The 19,590-nt window shown below is 39.0% G+C and overlaps 1 protein-coding gene across 2 annotated transcripts in view; it reads left to right on the top strand.

Annotated features, from left to right (window-relative positions):
• Rc3h1 (ring finger and CCCH-type domains 1) overlaps positions 1–18,083 on the top strand; it is a 76,040-nt gene extending 57,957 nt beyond the window's left edge. Inside the window, exons 12-20 of one of the 2 annotated variants that reach the window (XM_036202814.1) lie at positions 2,976–3,343; positions 4,291–4,455; positions 8,325–8,474; positions 12,647–12,860; positions 13,627–13,717; positions 13,851–13,983; positions 14,912–15,055; positions 15,845–15,960; positions 17,653–18,083. In XM_036202814.1, the coding sequence (XP_036058707.1) occupies positions 2,976–3,343; positions 4,291–4,455; positions 8,325–8,474; positions 12,647–12,860; positions 13,627–13,717; positions 13,851–13,983; positions 14,912–15,055; positions 15,845–15,960; positions 17,653–17,803 (1,532 nt within the window). In that variant the 3' untranslated portion in view covers positions 17,804–18,083. Of the gene's footprint in view, positions 1–2,975; positions 3,344–4,290; positions 4,456–8,324; positions 8,475–12,646; positions 12,861–13,626; positions 13,718–13,850; positions 13,984–14,884; positions 15,056–15,844; positions 15,961–17,652 lie in introns of both variants that reach the window. The other variant, XM_036202813.1, reaches the window with a different exon arrangement.
• The last annotated feature ends 1,507 nt before the right edge of the window (positions 18,084–19,590 follow it).

The following is a 19,590-nucleotide window of genomic DNA, read 5'->3' as shown; positions in this document are numbered from 1 at the left end:
GGACAAGAACTCAAATAGAGCAGGAACCTGGAGGCAGGAGCTGATGCAAAGGCCATGGAGGGGTACTACTTACTGGCCTGTTCCCTATGGCTTCCTCTTCATTAGAACCCAGGACCACCAGCCCAGAGATGGAACCACCCACAGTGGGCTGGGCCTTCCCCCATTGATCACTAATTGAGAAAAATGCCTTACAGCCTCGCGTGGTGGCGCACACCTTTAATTGCAGCACTTGGGAGGAAAAGATAGGTGGATCTCTGAGTTCGAGGCCAGCCTGGTCTACAGAGTATGTTCCAGGACAGCCAAGGGCTATTATACAGAGAAACTTGGTCTTGAAAAACCAAAAAGAAAAAAGAAAAGAAAGAAAATGCCTTACAGCCAGATCTTGTGGAGGCATTTTCTCGATTAAGGTTCCCTCCTTTCAGATCCCTCTAATTTATGTGTCAAGTTGACATAAGACTAGCCGGCAGTTTCCATGTTGGCTTTGTAATACAAGTCTTTAGAGCTGCAGTTCTCAACCTGTGTGTTGTGACCCCTTTGGCAACCTTCCATCTCTAAAAATATTTACATTTCGATTCGTAAATGGGCCAAAATTACAGTTATGAAGTAGCAACAAAAATAATTTTATGATTAGAAGTCACACCATGAGGAACCTGTATTAAAGGGTCACAGCATTAAGAAGGTTGAGATCCACTGATCTAGAAGTTCTATAGTACAGAGTCAGCTTAATAGTAAAGACTAGCTCAATGTGTTGATGCATGCCTTTGATCCCAGCACTCCTGAGGCAGAGGCAGAAAAGGTTAAAGGGGATGCTGATATTTCAAACTAAAGTATTGATTGGTTCTGCCAGAGACAGGTTTAGCTTTGTTTTAATGGTAATAAATTATCTTTCCTGTTCTCTTTTTCCTGTAGGCTTTCACCTTTAAGTCACATGTCCCCTCTACATTCAAAACTAGTGAATTTTTATAGTTTTGTTATTGCTTATTTATTGGTAGGTTAGTTTGTTTTCTGAGACGCAGTTTGCTTGCAGTGTGTATACCAGGCTTGCCTTGAACTTACTGTAGCCCAGACTGGCCTTGAATCATGATGATCCTTTTGCCTCACACTCCTAAGTGCCGAGATTGCAGGCACCCAGCATATGAATAGATTTTGATTGATATAACATGACTGTGGGAGCCAGCTCCCACCTTTTCCAGGGTTCCTATGAGGAGGAGAGAGGGTTAAGAAAATATTAGGTAGAAAGAGAGAGAGCCTAGTTGACAAAAAGAAAAACACAGGATAGCTTCAGGAGGACCTGGGTCAATACCTAACAGCCTTTTCCATTTATCCAAAAGAGCTTTTTATAGCAATGCCAAGGGGTGGGGTAAAAGACCTCTCCCTTGTTAAATCAAAGCACACTGCACAGCCAAGTGTAGACCTTTCCAAACACCTGGTAACTATGCCTGTGGTCAAATCATCCCCTTATGTAGCTCTACTGGGTAAAGCAAGCTCAGATTCTCAGACCCTGAGTAAGTTCTCACTAGGAAACCTCTGTGGGTCTCTACACATGACTGATACAGGTTATAAAAGAATGTTACTTAATTTTTATCTTCTGAAAAACTGTAACTGTTTTTGTTCAGGCAGCCGGTTTATAGCGTTATACTTTATCAGGGAGGGTTCCGTTACAGAGAACAGAAATCTTTGTAGCTGTATTAAGCATAAGAAGGTTTAGTGGAGGAATGGGCTTCTTTCAAATTGGTGGAAGTACTAGGGAAGCGGGCTTAAACTAGGTCTTCAGAAAAGGAGTCCTAGAAAAGTGCTGCACGGCTGGTGTGGAGAGCAGAAGTAAAGCCTTTGGTCTTCACTGGTGGTTCCAGGTGAAAGTCTACTGCCACAGTTGCTGACTGTCTAAGAACTCTAGAGCCAGAGGAGCCACTAGATGTATACAGCAAACTGGACCTTTTTAAAAACCGGTTATGGAGTGTTTGATGCAATGTGTTTTTAACACACTCCTGTCGGTGCCTCCCTTACCACCTTCCCATCCCTTCCTACCCAACTTTGAGGTTGCCTCTTCCTTGTTGTTTCTTTTCTTTCCCCATCAAGTTCAGGTTATGTTGCTCCGCTAATCTTGACTTGCTTGGTAGTAGTCAGCCTACCACGGGTCACATCAGTAAAGAGAACTGACTCTCCCTCTCGGCAGCTTCAAACACTAATAGTTCCTCAGCCCCTGGGAGAATTGCATGTCCACCTTCCCCTCCATGCTGGGACTGGCTGAAGCTTGTGCAGGTCTTGTGCATGCTGTATCATGAAAAGTGAGCCTGTAGCATGTCACATCTAGTACATGATAGTTTTGAAGTTGAAACTCTACAATAGCAAAGCCTGCTAGAGCAGGACTATAATTGCAGCTACTCTGGAGCCTGAGGCATGTCTGGGCTACAAAGTGAGTTCAATGCTGATCTGGGCAACTTCAGAAGACCGTCTCAAAATGAAATATTTAAAAGGAGCTAAGAATCTTGCTGAGTAATAAAGTGCTTGACCAGTATTCATGCAGTCTTGGATCTAAAAGTCTACAGAGTTTGAGAAGTAAAGTAGACCCTGAGCATCAAGGGTGCTTGTGAAAATTTTCCAGTGACTGTTGCATTAGGACAAACCAGAAGGAAGGGTCAATTACTATTTTAGATTTTATGTAGATTGATCTTTTCTATTTATTTTTAATAGTTATTTATTTATTTGGAAGAGGAAGTTTCTCTGGGATTGAATTTAGAGCCTTATCAGTTCCAAGCAAACATTACCACTGAGCTGCACTCCTGGCCCTAAGGATAGTATTTGCTTGCTAACTTTTATAAAGCTAGCCTAAACTGTACAAGTATTGTGAAAGTTTATAAAGAAATAAGTAGGTTATAACACTTAGGCGTTTTAATGTTTTAAAAGGAGAAACAAAAGCTTATATAAAAAGCAGATGTGCTCACTGTTTTGGGTTCCTCTTTTATATTGTACAGGTATGTACTATACTCCACCACCATGTGTGTCCCGCTTTGTTCGACCTCCACCATCTGCTCCTGAACCTGGTCCTCCATACTTGGATCATTATCCACCCTACCTCCAAGATCGTGTTATAAACTCTCAGTATGGCACACAGCCACAACAATACCCACCTATGTACCCACCTCACTATGATGGCCGCCGTGTGTACCCTGCTCCGTCTTATACAAGAGAGGAGATTTTCCGGGAAAGCCCTATACCTATTGAGATTCCATCTGCAGCAGTACCATCCTACATGCCTGAGTCCAGAGAACGATACCAACAGGTAGAGGGTTACTATCCAGTGGCTCCTCATCCAGCTCAGATCAGACCTTCATACCCTAGGGTATGCTGTATTTTTTTACTTATTACATAGACTTAATTTATATTTATGAGGATTCTTACTTTGCTATGGTAATAACCTTTTTAATTGATTCTCTTTATATGAAAACTTCTATTTCTTTTTTTTTTTTTTATTATTTATTTATTATGTATACAGTGTTCTGCCTGCAGGCCAGATCTCATTATATATAGATGGGTGTGTGAGCCACTGTGTGGTTGCTGGAAATTGAACTCCAAACCTCTTTAAGAGCAGCCAATACTCTTAACCTGGCCATCTCTCCAGCCTCCCAAAAATCTATTTCTTAAATATTTTTTTAGACTTTTTTATTTTTTGTATATGTATGTATGTATGTGTAATTGGTGTATGTGTGAGAACACAGGTGTATGTGTGTCACTGCACACTTGGGTCAAAGTACAGCTCTTGACAGTAAGTTCTTACTTTCTACCTTGTTTAGTACGGTCTCTCTTGTTCTTGCTGCTGCTCAGCATCCCCCAGGTTGGCTTGTCTATAAGCTTCCAGCTGATTCTTCTGTTCCTCACATACCACTATAGCAGACTGGGATTATGCGTGTGCCCCGCCACATAGGCTCTATGAGCTCAAACTTGGATTGTTAGGAGTAACAGCCAGTACTTTTACCTGTTGGTCCATCTCCCTGGTCCTGAAATGTGGTGTTATTTTTTTTTATTTTTTTTAAAAAAAAAGCAAAACCATAATGGAAGCTTCACCAATCTAAACATTGGTAGTTTGCGTACTAAGTCTAGATTAGCTAGGAAATCTAGAAGATTTTGAGAGTTTGGGTTGGCTTCCTTTTTTTTTTCCTTTTTTCTTTATTCTCTTTAGTGTTGATATTTCTGGATGTTAAGATGTGTATATCTTCTTCTGTTTTAAATATATATACTTAATATGTGCTGGAATTCTTTGTCAACTTTAAATAATCTTTCGATTTTCAGGAGCCTCCTTATAGTCGGCTTCCCCCTCCCCAACCTCATCCTAGCTTGGATGAGCTACATCGCAGACGGAAGGAAATAATGGCCCAGCTCGAGGAAAGAAAGGTTATCTCTCCACCTCCTTTTGCGCCTTCACCAACATTGCCTCCTGCATTCCATCAAGAAGAAGTAAGCATGTCATTTTTAAACCTGTGTTAATTTTGCCATTATCATTTTTAATGGTAATGTAGCCTGTTTAAGAAATGAGAGCGGGGTGGTTGGTGGTGATGCACATCTTTAATACCAGGAAGCAGAGGCAGACAAATCTCTGAGTTTGAGGCCAACTTGTTGTACAGAGTGAGTTCCAGGATGATCAGGACTATACAGAAAAACCCTGTCTTGGAAAAAAAAAAAGAAAGAAAGAAATTATCTGTTCATGAGATGTTTGTCAAGTTTCAAAATTATGAGGCTAGTTTTCTTTTTTCTTCCAGAGATTTGTTTCATTTTACATTTAGATCCATAACCCATTTAGAATTGAGTTATTATGCAAAATGTTAGAATCAGTGTCTATTTTTCCTCTGTAGGGATAGCTCATTGGCCCTATACCATTTAACGATTTGAGCATTGTTTGTACAGTGTCTTGCAGTCAGCTTTGGCATGATTACTTTATTAGGGTAGGTATGTTTTTAATATCTTAGATATATAGATTAAATTAAATTTCACCAGGTTTTTTCCTTGTTTGCTTGCTGGCTGGCTTGTGTTTGGAGATGGGGTCTAAGTATGGCTCCTAGAAATTTTTAAATTACATATATGAACCACATTCTATTTCTATTGGATAATAGAGCAAATTAGGAGTTAGGGGGTTAGTTCAATGTTGCTCTTGATCAGCATTCAAAGAAACTACACCTTTCTATCGGCGTGATGTACCCTTAATATATTTACATAACTAACTTTTTTTTTTGGTTGGTTTGTTAATTGTTTATTCAAGACAGGGTTTCTCTGTGTAGCTTTGGAGCCTGTCCTGGAACTCACTTTGTAGACCAGGCTGGCCTCAAACTCACAAAGATCCACCTGTCTCTGCCTCCCAAGTGCTGGGATTAAAGACATGTGCCACCACCACCCAGCCATAACTGACTTTTAAAAACTACTTTAAATGTAATTCTTTTTGAAAATTCTCTCCTTTTTAAACTATATTTACTTATTTGGGGGCTAGGGTGGTGTGTCTAGAGGTCAGAGAACAGTTGTTAGGAATCGATCTTCCTACTGTGGGTCCTGGGGACCAAACTCAAGTCATCAGGCTTCTTGATAAGTGCCTTGACATACTGAGCCATCTTGCTAACCCTCAATTTGTGTTTTTTATTTAAAAGAAATAGACTTTAAGTGTACACACAGATCATACACAGTGAATGTGATTACATTTTTTTAAAAGAATCAGATTTTTGTTTAGTGACTCTTCTATTCAACAGGTTTGCTAAATTTCCTTCTTAATTCTAGTATTTGTTGTGTCCTAGTGTATAATCACCTTTTTTTTCCTTTTCAGAATTACATGTTTTCTTATCTTGTTGCTCTACAGTATGATATTGGATTAAGAGTGGTAATAGATATTCCTGACTCATTTTTAGTCTTTGTGTAGAGAAAGCAAAAAGTCTCTTTCTTTTTTTTTTTTTTTTTTTTGTTTTGTTTTGTTTTGTTTTGTTTTTTGTTTTTTTGAGACAGGGTTTCTGTGTAGCTTTGGAGCCTGTCCTGGACTAGCTCTGTAGACCAGGCTGGCCTCGAACTCACAGAGATCCACCTGCCTCTGCCTCCCGAGTGCTGGGATTAAAGGCATGCACCACTACCGCCCGGCAAGTCTCTATTTCTATTTCCATAATTTTTAAATAATTGAAACATAAATTAAGATTTAATTTGGCAGTGAACCAACAGTGTGGTTAAAAACAATTAGGAGAGATGCGTAAATTAGGATAGACAGTAAAACTTAGGAGGGGATCCTTGGTTTATTTACCATAGTGCTACAGTTTTGAGCATTGCATTTAATGTTTCTATAAAATAGTGCTAATAGATTTGTTTGAGTTTAGGTGTTTTTGAAACAGAATCTCACACTGTAGCCTAGGTTCACCTTAAATTCACTTTGTAGCACAAGCTGGCCTCAAACTCAGGGTCTCCTGCCTCAGCTGGAGTGCTGGGATTACATAACCAACTCTGCCCAGCAAAACATTGCTGATAGCTGTGATGAGTGTGTGTTGTCCTCATTTTCCATTTCTAATACTAATATTTTTTTCATTGGTTAGTCTTGCTAGGAATTTATCAACTTTGTCTTTTAATTAGACAATTTGAGCTGAAAATGTAGCTCATAGCTCAGTTGGTAGAGTATTTGCTTTGTGTGTATAGCTCTCTGGGTTCAATCCATAACACCTTATAAATTGGGCAAGGAGGCAAGAGGATTAAAATTTCTAGGTCATTCTTGGCTAGATACCAAGTTTGAAGCCAGCCTGGGAGACATGAAACCTCTTCTCATACTTCATTCATAATGAATGCGTTATGTTATACATAATGTATCTAATTAGAGTATCGATTTTTTTTCTCCAAGTCAAAATATTTAAAGCATATGTTTTATACCAGACATGGTGGCGCATGCCTTTAATCCCAGCACTCAGGAGGCAGAGACTGTCGGAGAAAAAAGAGAAACCCTGTCTTGAAAAACAAACCAATAAAAAGAATGTTTTGCATTCTTTATATGTAGAATTATGAATCTAAACAATATTACTAACTGACAAACTATGCTTAATAATGAAAGTTGGAAAGTGAAAGCTGAGTGTGATGGTGCATGCCTATAATCTCCCCACTCAGGAAGTTGGGGCAGGAGGATCACCATGAGTTCAAGGATGCTGTGAGCTACATATGTCAAGATTCCATTTTTTAAAAAAAAATCAGTAAAGTGAAGGTTATTGTACTCACAAATAGTAACGTTTTTAATGTATAGAGGTAATCTCAAGTAGACGTTCATGGTAATGCTGTCTCTCCAGAGTGCTAGGTTAATGACGTGCATCATCATGCCTGGCTAGCCCTATATTTAAACTTCTGTTCTGATTATAAGCAGCCTACATATAGTTGTACTAAATTTATACATTATAGGAATGCATGCTATAGAAAGAATACTTTCTTCAAACTCCCATTTCCTATGACTGACAGTTTTGTTACATATTTCAACTTTTCTATGTGCATGAACACATTTAGTGTTAGTGTGGATTTTTTTTTTTTTTTTTTTTTTTTTTTTTTTGCTTAACTTGGATGTGCATGTTGATGTGCATTTATCTCTTTCTTCTTTGTAGCTGCATGATATATAACATTCAGGTGGAAGAGCATACTTGTTAGGTGGTAATATGTTCTAAAAGTTATCTGTTCTACATTAGAGTGTATATGAAAGGACTTCAAAAAGGTTAAGCATTACAAAAGTATAAATGTTGTAATTTAATAAAAAAAAAATACATTGGCCTTGGAATGGGTATTGTTATTAGATAACTATAGCACTTCAGTCAGAAAAATAAAAATGAGGCATCTTACCCTTTTACTTAATTTAATCAACCCCAGGGCCAGAATGTATTCAAGACAGGGAACACAGCTGTTGAAGAAGCACCAGCAAAGCGTTGTTGCATCACCACCCACCTCATAGAGTATATGAGATACTTAGAATGTTCTTGTTTTCCTGAGAATTTACTAAGGCTCCATGGGAACAATCTAGCAAATGTGTAGCATGGTATACACTTAAATGTTGACTGCATCTAAGATAGAGGGTAAAATGCTAACCAAACCTCTTAAGATCCTAGCTTGAGTCACTGAAGGATATTGAAATACTTCCTTTTTTTTCTGCTAATAACAATTACGAAGGCTAAAATAATCTTCATATTTTTCAGTCTGTAAAAATCTATTGACACTTAATAATCAAATAGCTGTCATTATATTGCTTCAATTTGATGTTCTAAGAAGGTCCCTGCTTTCCTTGTTTTATTAACTCATAGACCCATTTCCTATTTTCTTTTTTTCCTCCTTTCCATCTATAGTTTTTGGATGAAGAATTCAAGGTAGCTGGGAAATACAAAGCAAATGATTATAGCCAATATTCTCCTTGGTCATGTGATACCATCGGCTCCTACATTGGAACCAAAGATGCAAAACCCAAAGATGTGGCAGCAGGGAGTGTGGAAATGATGGTATGTGTGATGGCTAAACCATAATTAGTACAAATCTAGATGCATAAATTCTCATCTATTAAAGGCAAGGGACAAATAATTGAGTTTTGCTTTGTTTCATTTAAGTATAAATAAATATTTTTTATTATTCAACAAAGAAGAGTATTGTATATCATTTTAGGTAGCAATTTCCCAGCAATTGTTCCCAAATAAACTGAAGTTAAATAATTTTTAGGTATTAATCAAGATCCTAGATTTCAGGATGGAGAGATGATTCAGTGGTTAAGAGATTATATTGCTATTGCAGAGGACCTAAGTTTTGTTCCCAGGCCCCAAGTTGAGCAGTCCACAACCACCTGTAACTCCAGCTCCAGATGACCCAGTACCCTCCTGACTTTGTGGACACCTGCACTCAGTGGACTACCCACACATAGATGTACAAAGACACATAATTAAAATAATTTGCCAGCCATGGTATTGTAATACTTTAATCTCAGCACTAGGCATCCAGAGGCTGGCAGGTCTCTGTGAGTTTAAGGCCAGCATGGTCTACATAATTTTAGAACCAGACAGGGCTGTATAAAGAGACCCTATCTCAATCAATCAAATCAATCAATCAATTGATAGATAGATAGAAAAAAAATAATAATAATTTTTTTAAGTATTTTAGGCTGGGTGGTGGTGGCACACGCCTTTAATAACCAGCACTCGGGAGGCAGAGGCAAGTGAATCTCTGGTGTGGCCTGGTCTACAAAATGAGTTCCAGGACAGGCTCCAAAAGCTATACAGAGAAACCTTGTCTCAAAACAAAACAAAACAAATTTAGATTTATTCACTAAATAAAACTCTTTTTCCAAGTCTGTAGTTTAAACAACTAACTTGAATCAACTTGGGTCAGAAAGTAAGGTTAAACTCTTTTCTCGGTTTAAAAACTTACTTTTCCTGCTATATGGGGATACTGCAAAAGCCTTGAGCTCACACATCACCATGACATGTATTCCCATCACCATCTTTATGTCTTTAAACAAAAAGACAGTGTCAAGTTTGAAGATTGTGTGAGTAAAGTGACCAGTATACTTGAAGAGTCTGGAGTGTTCCTTCCAAGGACCCCATACATGTGAATGACAGTGTGGTAAGGTGCCCCAACTTTATGACACCGAGAGATTGCCTGTGGTAGCGTCAGACTGTAAGAGTGTTGGGGTTGATGTTTTAGAGTCTTCAATTTAGTTGTTTTGAGTCCTCCTCACTTCTCTGTAGTCCAGGCCGGCCTTGAACTTTGATCCTCCTTAGTCATTGAGATTAGCAGCGTGAGCTGCTATGCCCCGAGTTTCCCATTTCTGTAAAAAATGTTCCCACAGGAAAAGAATCTTTCTGAGGGGTTTTCTTGTCACTGTTAGCAGAATGTAGCTTCAGAGGCCCAGTGGTTAAAGTGCTTGCCATACAAGCATGAAGACCTGAGTTTGGGTCCTCAGAACCCACATCAAAAGCTGGGCATGGGCTGGAGAGATGCCTCAGAGGTTAAGAGCACCATCTGCTCTTTCAGAGGTCCTGAGTTCAATCACCAGCAGCCACATCATGGTGGCTCACAACCATCTGTAATGAGATCTGGCGCCCTCTTCTGGCCTGCAGGCAAACATGTAGGCAGAATCCTGTAAACATAATAAATTTAAAAAACAAAACAAAACTGGGCATGATGGTAGGTATCTGTCATCCTGGCACTGGAGAGCAGAGAAGATCCCAAGGACTTGCTTGCTAGCCAGCCCAGCCAATCAGTAATCTTCATGGTCAGTGAGAGACACTATCTTCAAAAATCAGCTGGGGAAAAGTAGTAGAAATATTGACCTGAGTATAGATCCCTCCCTGTTTGTAAAATAAAATCTAAAAAGCACATTGAGGGCTGGAGAGATGTCTCAGTGCTGTCCCCAGAAGTCATGCCATGGAAGAAAGAACAAACTTGGGAAAATTGTTTTCTGGCATGCACTCTGCACATGTACTGTGGCATGAGGGTGTATGCATCTGTACAATAAATTTTAAAAAATTAATGCTTTTTAAAAGCATGTTAATTTTTCTTTTTTAGGAATATATAATTGGGAATTCCTTAATTTATGTATGAAAAGTACTTTATTTTTATTTTTGGTTAAAGAGAAAATTGTAATTGAGTCAGAAGAGTTGCTTGACTTATAATTGTTGATGTGAGCTTATAAGATCCTGAAATTCATTGTATTTAGTTTTTTGGATTTTTTTTTTAATGAGAAACAGTGTAGCTGTGTAGCTAATAAGTGAAGCTTTAATGTATCTTATGTATCAGTATTTTACATATTAATTGCCCTTCCTCCCTTAATAGAAATAAAACTTTGCAAAAGTAGTTAATCTCCCTAATTTCATTTCTCCTTCACTCCCCCTGTCAGTAAATAGCCTCTTGCCCTGATTTTAATGCTTATTTTTTGACACATACACACACAGCCCTTTTTCTTTCTTTCTTTCTTTCTTTCTTTCTTTCTTTCTTTCTTTCTCTCTTTCTTCCTTTCTTCCTTTTTTCCTTTCTTCTTTATTTTATTTTATTTATTTATTTATTTTAAACACTGGGTTTCCCTGTATTGCTCAGGATGACCTTGCATAAAATATTCCCCTGTGTCAGTCCACTGAGTAGCTGGGACTATAGGCAGGCGCCACTAAGCTCAACTGTTACTTTTTTCTTTTTGAGACAGAGCCTCACTGAATTTTCAGGTTGGCTTGGAACTCATTGTACATAGCACAAGCTAATTTCAGACTGTGGTACTCTTGCCTTCCTAATAGTTATAATTACAGATCTGTGTTATCGAATCTTTTACTGTTGTGGATAATTTTTAGCTTTTCATATTTTAAAAGACTTCTTTAGATTTATTTATATATTTTATGCATATGAGTGTTTTGCTCATATGTAAGTCAGTGTTTCACAAGTATTCTGATGTCTTCAGAGGTCAAAGGACATTGGGTACCCTGGAACTAGAGTTAGGGGTGGATGTGAGCTGCCATGTGGTTGCTGGGACTCAGACTTGGGTCCTCTGCAAGAACAAGTGTTCTTAACTGCTGAGCTAGCTCTCCAGCCCCTTATATATAATGTAATGGACACTTTCTACAGTCTCCTTGTACACATCCATCAAAGTTATGCTTAAACATGGTATTCTTGGACAGATAACTCATGCCTATAATTCCAACACTTAAGAGACTCAGGCAGAAGGGTTGCAAGGTCAGAGAGTCAGCTGGAACTATATTAAAAAAAAAAAAAAGCTAGATGTGATGTTACACACCTTTAATCCCAGAGATGGGTGAATCTCTGAGTCCCAGGCTAACTTGGTCTCCAGAGTAAGTTCTAGTCTACCCAGGGTGACATAGTGAGACCCTGTCTCAAAAAAAAAAAAAAAATAGTGTAGTATTGCTGGCTTGAAAGGTATCCCTTGACATCATTTTCCCTGTTGATTCTAAAATGGTTCCCCACTGATTTATATAGGTTTTAATAGATAATGTTTAGCTAGCTGGCTAAGATAAAACCAACTGATGGCAGGCCAGAGAGAGAGAAAAAATAAAAATAAAATAGAAAAGAAACTGCAAGGGGCCTTGGAGACCAGGCAGGCCCTGGGCTCAGTTCCCAGCGCCAACTGAGATGAAATTAAATTCAAGCCTGACTTCTTTCTGTGGGTGGGCTAGGACCAGCAAAATAGATGCTTCTGCACCACAGGAAGTCCTTCACTGGAATGTGCTGAAGTAGAATAGTAATGTAAGGTGCTTTCCAGAGGGCTATCACACTGAAGTAACATTAGCAAAGAAAAATAAATCTCCTTACATCAGCAAACAATAACAAAATTACTAACCCATGTAGATGTCATTAAAAGTTTTTCAGAATATGTAAAAGAAGTCATAACAGTGCTTCTCAAGCATCGATGTGTGGGCTAGGCAGATAGCTTAGTGGTAAAGTACTTGCCTGACAAATTAATGTCTGTTCATAGTACTTAGAAATAGATGGATCTATCATTTTCTATCATCTGTGTGTACTTAAACATGTATTTCTTACTGTGATCTAAAAGCAATGTTCTATGACAGCCAAAGACAACTAAAGATTTACTCTTACTAATAAGAGCATCATACTCTATTAACCTCTCTACAGAGCTAGTGAAAATTATGCTAGATAGCATCTTATTTTTGCTTTTTGTCAGAATGTAGAAAGTAAAGGAATGAGAGACCAGAGATTGGATCTTCAGAGAAGAGCAGTGGAAACTAGTGATGATGACCTCATCCCATTTGGAGACCGACCAACAGTATCTCGGTTTGGTGCCATCTCGCGAACATCCAAAACACTGTATCAGGGTGCTGGCCCAATGCAGGCCATGGCACCTCAGGGGGCACCCACAAAACCTATTAGCATTTCAGGTAAGAATCCCTCTCAGTGTAATTCTGTCAGTGCTTTTAAGAATCTTCAAGACAATGGTTTTTAAACTTTTCCCTGTAAGAAAGCGATTACACACCATGAAATTTTAGGAATATAAAATTAACTGCCTGTATATTAAGATTGCCTGAGGGGCTGAAGTATATATAGCTCAGTTAGTAAAGTATGTGCCTAATATACATGAAACCAGAATCACATAAACCAGGTGTTATGGTACATACCTGCACTGGGGAGATGGAGACAAGGTATCAGAATGTTCACGTTTATCCTTGGGTATATAGTGATTTTGAGGCTATTCTGGGCTAGAGGCCCTGTCTTTTAAAAAAAAAAAAAAAAAAAAAAAAAAAAGCCTTTGGTTATTATCTTTAAATTACTTCCTTGCTTTATTAAAATAACAGATTCTTGGAGTGTGAGGAGGTGACTGGTTGGATAAAGAAGATCTGAGCTTGGATCCCCAGTACCCATATAAAATCATACTTGTGTGGGCATGTGTCTATAATCCCAGTGCTTTAGGAAGGTAACCTGACATCAACCGTCACCTCTCATTCAGACACTCTTATGCACACACTGAGAAGAACATATATGAAAACTAGGTTCATTGGGGGAAGAAACAATGATTATCATTTTGGCAGGTAACTTTCTAGAGGGAGACATATAAATACAGTGTACCTTTATTTTATTGTAGTACTATATAGAAGATGAATCAAACTTGTGAGTTACATCTTACCACCATAAACTGTTCCCTTACAGATTACAGTCCATATGGAGCTCATGGTGGCTGGGGAGATTCTCCATACTCACCTCATCCAAACATACCTCCTCAGGGACACTTCATCGAGAGGTAAAAGCTCTTCTTTTTACTTGTTGTAAATACTTAAAAGCATACAGCTTTCCTTCTTTTATTTTTCTAGTCAGTAATGATTTCACAGAATAAAACTTGAAAATTTTACCTCATGATTTCTTTCTTACCACAGGGAGAAAATGCCCCTGGCAGAAGTGGCCAGTCATGGGAAACCCCTTCTGTCTGCTGAACGGGAACAGCTACGGCTGGAGCTGCAGCAGCTGAACCATCAGATCAGCCAGCAGACCCAGCTCCGTGGGCTGGAGGTACAGGCCTGCAGATAACTTTGTGCTGACAGTTTAGACGTCAAGGATCACTGTGCAGCCCTAGTGGCCTTAAACTCATGGTCTTCCTGTGTTGGCCATCCTTAGTTAGTTCTTAGAGTGATTACAGGGCTTCAGCACTGCAACTATTTGGTACCTCAGTTTTGAAGGGTTACCAAGAATTTTAAATCGAATTTATATGTGTTTGGTAGGGTGGTACATGCATGTGAATCCAGGTGCTAGAGCACCTGGCTTTTTGTTTTGTTTTTCAAGACAGAGTCTCTGTGTAACAGCCCTGGCAGTCCTGAAACTCGATTTGTAGACCAGGCTGGCCTTGAACTCAGAGAGATCCGCCTGCCTCTGCCTCCTGAATGCTGAGATTAAAGGCGTGCGCCACCACACCCAGCAATGGCTAATGTTCTTGCAGAGGATCTAAGTTTGGTTCCTGTTTCACAACTGCCTATACTCCAGTTCCTGGGGATCCAGCACTCTCTTTGAGCATCCATAGGCACTTACACTTAAGTACACACACACACAGATTTTTTAAAAATAAATTATATCACCAGGCAGTGGTGGTGCACCCCTTTAATCCCAGCACTCGGGAGGCAGAACTAGGCAGATCTCTGTGATTTCAAGGCCAACCTGGTCTATAGAGCAAGATCCAGGACAGGCACCAAAACTATACAGAGAAAGAAACCCTGTCTCGAAACGCCCACCCCCCCCAAAAAAAAAAATCTCTTAAAAATAAAGCCATTTTATTCAAATGCTACTAAAAAGAGATTGTGTTTATAGTTGGATCATTTTTATTGCGAACATATGGCTAGTTTAGTGTGAATACTTGGGATGCTGCATTCTCTATATAGCATGAAGTGCTGAGTTATGTGTGCTTGGCTTTGTGCACTAGGCTATTAATAACCGACTGGTGTTACAGAGGGAGGTGAACACCCTGGCAGGCCAGCCACAGCCCCCTCCACTGCCTCCAAAATGGCCTGGAATGATCTCAAGTGAGCAGTTAAGCTTGGAACTACATCAGGTGGAGAGGGAAATTGGCAAGAGAACCCGGGAACTGAGTATGGTACGTGCTGATGTCGGGTTGTGGGGTGGGGGGCAGCTGAAATGAATTCTGTGTGACTCTAGAACTTAGAATCATCTGGAGTTTATTCCAGATACCGTGAAGAGTAACTAGTATTAGGGTGATTCTCATAAAGATGAGTTGTCACCTGGTTGTATCATTCCTCTCTTAGTTCCTGTTGTTTGGGGTTTGTCCTTTGCCATGGACTTGATTCTCTAGTCACATTTGGGGAAGACAAGGCAATTAATTGGAAATCTTAAAGTTTCTGTTTAACATATACATTAGAAAAGCAGATGAGATGATATTTAATCTTTTGCACTTCTGTGTACTATTAAGATATATTTATACACCAGGCAACAGTGGCACATGCCTTTAATCCCAGCACTCGGGAGGCAGGGGCAGGCGGATCTCTGTGAGTTTGAGGCCAGCCTGGTCTACAGAGTGAGTTCCAGAAAAGGTGCCATTATGTGTATGTATATACACACACAATATAAAATGCTAGTTTTCATGGCCTTTAAGGTATTGATGACCTAGTTTTATAAAGGAGTTATAGCTTATACACTGTTCTCTGTGGTGTTTTTCAGTATTAGTTTATGGCATGTTTCTAAGATAGTGACAAGGTAGATTGTACCGTTATGCTTTTGTGTATGCTTTGTCATCTGCCTGTTTGTTTTTGTTGTTAACTCTTAATAAAACAAGAGTGATTTGTTCTTTGATCATCACTTTGTGTTGTCTGTGTCTGCACTGTCCTATTACACACAGGTTACTGACTTCAATCCTCTTCTTTTGAAGGAGAGCCAGTGCTCTTTGGACCTGAAAAGCAAACTGGGTACAAGTAAGCAAGCAGAGAATGGACAGCCAGAGCCACACAACAAAGTCCCAGCTGAAGACCTTACGTTGACATTCAGGTAAAAGGATCCTTCTACAGGTCCTATTAACCATATGTGGAAGAAAATAGGTATATTATCTGGCCATACTCATAGTACCTTATGATCTTAAAAGACTATTTTTTTTTTGTATAGTGAGAAAAGAATATTGGTTTTTGAAGACAGGGTTTCTCTGTGTAGCCCTGGCTGTCCTTGGAACTAGCTTTGTAGACCAGGCTGACAGAAGAGAATATGTTTTTACTAAATCTAGAAATTATAAAACTTACCTCAGGAGTTGGGTGGAATATAACTGTGGGCACTAGAGAGGTTGAGGTAGGAAGATAGTCATTTGAGGTTGGTCTGGGCTCCGAGGTGAGACTGTCTCACACATGCACATATGAAACTTAGTACTAACTAGGGTTGAATTGTCTGTTAATTCCTAACTAATATGTTTTCTGGTTATATTTCCTTCTTGTTGTTTAAGTATAGCTTTTAAATTAAAAAACAAAATATAGGTTCACTGTAAAAATTGAAATGTAATAAATAAAAGCCCACCCATCCCCCACTTGGTTATTGTTTTTATCTTGTTTTCATGCTGGGTGTTGAACTTCTAAGGACATTCCACCACTAGGCTCCATTCCAGGGTCCGTCCGTCCCCCCAATCTCAGTTATGTCACAAAAAATAAGCCATGGATGATAGAATTTTTTAACAGGATACATGTTTTTCAAAGCACCTGTAATTCTACCTCCCATCATTATCTTGCCTGTCTTTTAATGGCATTTAGCAATTAATTAGCCTTGCTTAGTGTTATGGGTAAATTTGGTTTTTGTTGGTCTTTTGAGTCAAGGCAGGATCAAGGGCATGCCCCACTATCTCTAGGCCATTCCTAGCCATGTCTTTGATCTCTCATAACATGCTAATTAATTTATTTTTTATCCTTATTTATTTTCTTTGGTATCTTTGAGGCATTTGAATACATAATTTGAATGCATAGTCCTGTGTTGCCCTCCTCATGATCTAAAACACAAGTTTCTAATGTTGCCAGATGTGGTGGCACATGCCTTTAATTCCAGCACTTATTGTGTGAGTTTGAGGCCAGCCTGCTCTACATAGTGAGTTCCAAGAGACCCAGGGCTATATAGAGACCCTGTCTTAAAACAACAACAACAACAACAACAAACACAAAAAATTTCTGATTGTCCTGTTGCTCTCTTCTTGGGTTTCAGCACATTTTAAATCTATATGCTGTCCTAGGTTAAAAATAAATTCCCATAGGGAATGGGCTTGGTCCTGCCTCAACTGAAATACCAGGCTTAGCTGTACCCCCATGGGAGAACTTACCTTGTTAGGGGAGGGTGGGGAAGGGGAGCCAGAGAAGGGATGAGAGGGGGATCTGTGATTGATATGTAAAATGAATTTTAAAAATTTTAAATAAATAAATTCCTATACAAATAAGCTTGGTAAATCAGAGGTCAGCACTTTTATTTTTAAATGCTAGGAGCTTGCCAGCTTTAGTTTATCAACTATATGCTTCAATGTGGAAGAGAAATTATAATCAAAATTTGGAAGCTATTTCTATTTTTTGTTTGTTTGTTTGTTTGGGTTATTTGTTTGAGACAGAGTTGTTGTGTGGCCTTGGTTGGCCTGGAACCAAGCTAGCCAAATTCTGATCAGCCTGGAGTATTTGCTTTTCTCCTTGTAAAAATTCCAACTTCTTTTCATGTAATTAACAGTGATGTACCGAATGGATCGGCTTTGACACAAGAGAATCTCAGCCTCCTATCAAACCAGACCAGCTCTTTGAACCTATCAGAAGACCCTGAGGGAGGAGGCCATAACAACGATTCCCAGAGATCAGGAGTTACTTCCAGTTCTGCTCCCTAGAACATGGGTGCCCTTCTTCTACCTTCTGCTCCTCATCAGCTCGTGGGACATAGGGATAGAAGAATGGACAACTTCTAACTTCTTCTCTGGGTGGTCAGTGAGATCCAGGAAGAGCACCGGAGGCAATGTGCACAACACCACTACTAAACAAACCCTGCACATAGTTCACATTAATGCATTTTTTTTAATTTAAAGAAAAAGAAAATTAGCAGTATCTGCAAGCAATTCAGATTAAATTTGTTTTTGTTCTGTGAATGAACTTTATTTTAATAACTTTGGACGCCTTGGATCCAGGGCTTTAAAAAAAAGAAGATATTATATATACACTCTGTTTGATTAATTGTATGATCTTGATGAAGTAGGTTTTTCTTGTATTTTGGTATTATTACATACCCAGTGTATAATTCTTTTCTCCCAATCTTTTCCAACTCTTACAACCCCATAAACTAAAAGCACTGTTTCCAAGAATTCTGCGATATTAGATTGGGTTCTTAGAAACTGTGCAGCAAACTAATTTTCTTAGAGCTATTCTTCAGCGCCCCCACACCCACACCCACACCCACCCATTTCTGGATCACTAGCTTCATGACTTTTTGAGTAGGGTAGGGTTTTAGTTTCCACTTTGCAGAGATTTCAATAGGCAGTTGATTGTTAGAGCTACACAGTTCCATGCTAAGAATTCCTTGCATTCTTTCCTAAAATCTGAGAGCCTATTTGGTGTTTACATTGCTTCATTAGGTTTGAATGTAGATTACCCTTAAGAATGAACTCTAAACTGACCATGGTGGCTCATGCCTGTAATCCCAGGACGCAAGATGCTGAGGCAGGAGAAAACCAAAAGGAAAAAAAAAGGAGCTTCAACTCAATAGTGAAAACAGACAATTCCTGTTCTCCTGTGTTGAACTCACATTGGAAAATTGGAGCTGTGCCTCCAAATTAAATTTCTATTGGAACCCTAGAATGCTCAAAAAATCAGGACAATGAACCATGTTCTAAAACTTGGAGAGATGGTTCAGCAGAGAATCACTGGCTGCTCTCCCAGAGGACCCAGGTTCTTCCCAGCTCCCACAAGGTGGCTCACAGCTGCCAGTGACTCTGGTTCCAAGGGATCTGACACTCTCTTCTGACCTTGTGGGCACCAGGCACACATGGGTCCATGTACATACACAAACATAAAATACATAAAATGTTGAAATTAAACTTAATATTTGATATGAACTATCAATAGTTCAATAAATGGGAACACATTAATTCAATGTAATTTTTGTTTTTCCATTCAAAAGCAAAAAAGATTTGGCTGATAAAAACTGAGTCTTGAAGATAGTTTATGCATTGATGACTTGTGCCACTCAGAATTACTAGCCTAACTAAATAACTTGAAATGGACTTTTAGACTTGGCTTTCTGACATTAAAATGCAGATGAAAATGATATGAAAGAGTAAGGAGGGGTTATTGCTTAGTTCTGCTGCACATATTCTAATGCTACCACTGTATGCTTAATTTACTAAGCCCTGTAAAATGAGTGCATTGGGGGACTATTTCATAGTCACTCTGTCCCTCTGATTGCTGACATCCAGTTTCCCTTTCTAGATAATACTACTAAACAAGAAAGCACTGGTTATGTAATAAGTTACTGCATTGCTTTGGTTGGGTAAAAGCAAAAGTTTATATTTTTCTTATTTCTTATATTCTTACCCATTAACTCCTGCTGAGGTCAGAGCCACCTCAGTCTGTGCTCTCTGTCTGTCATGTTGTTAATGGAAACAAGTGGGTGGGGGGGGGGTGG

This window comes from Onychomys torridus, chromosome 11 (genome assembly GCF_903995425.1).
Source record: "Onychomys torridus chromosome 11, mOncTor1.1, whole genome shotgun sequence".
NCBI classification, from domain to species: Eukaryota; Metazoa; Chordata; class Mammalia; order Rodentia; family Cricetidae; genus Onychomys; species Onychomys torridus.
The sequence above is the reverse complement of the archived record's forward strand: the minus strand, read 5'-3'. Positions and strand labels throughout refer to the sequence as shown.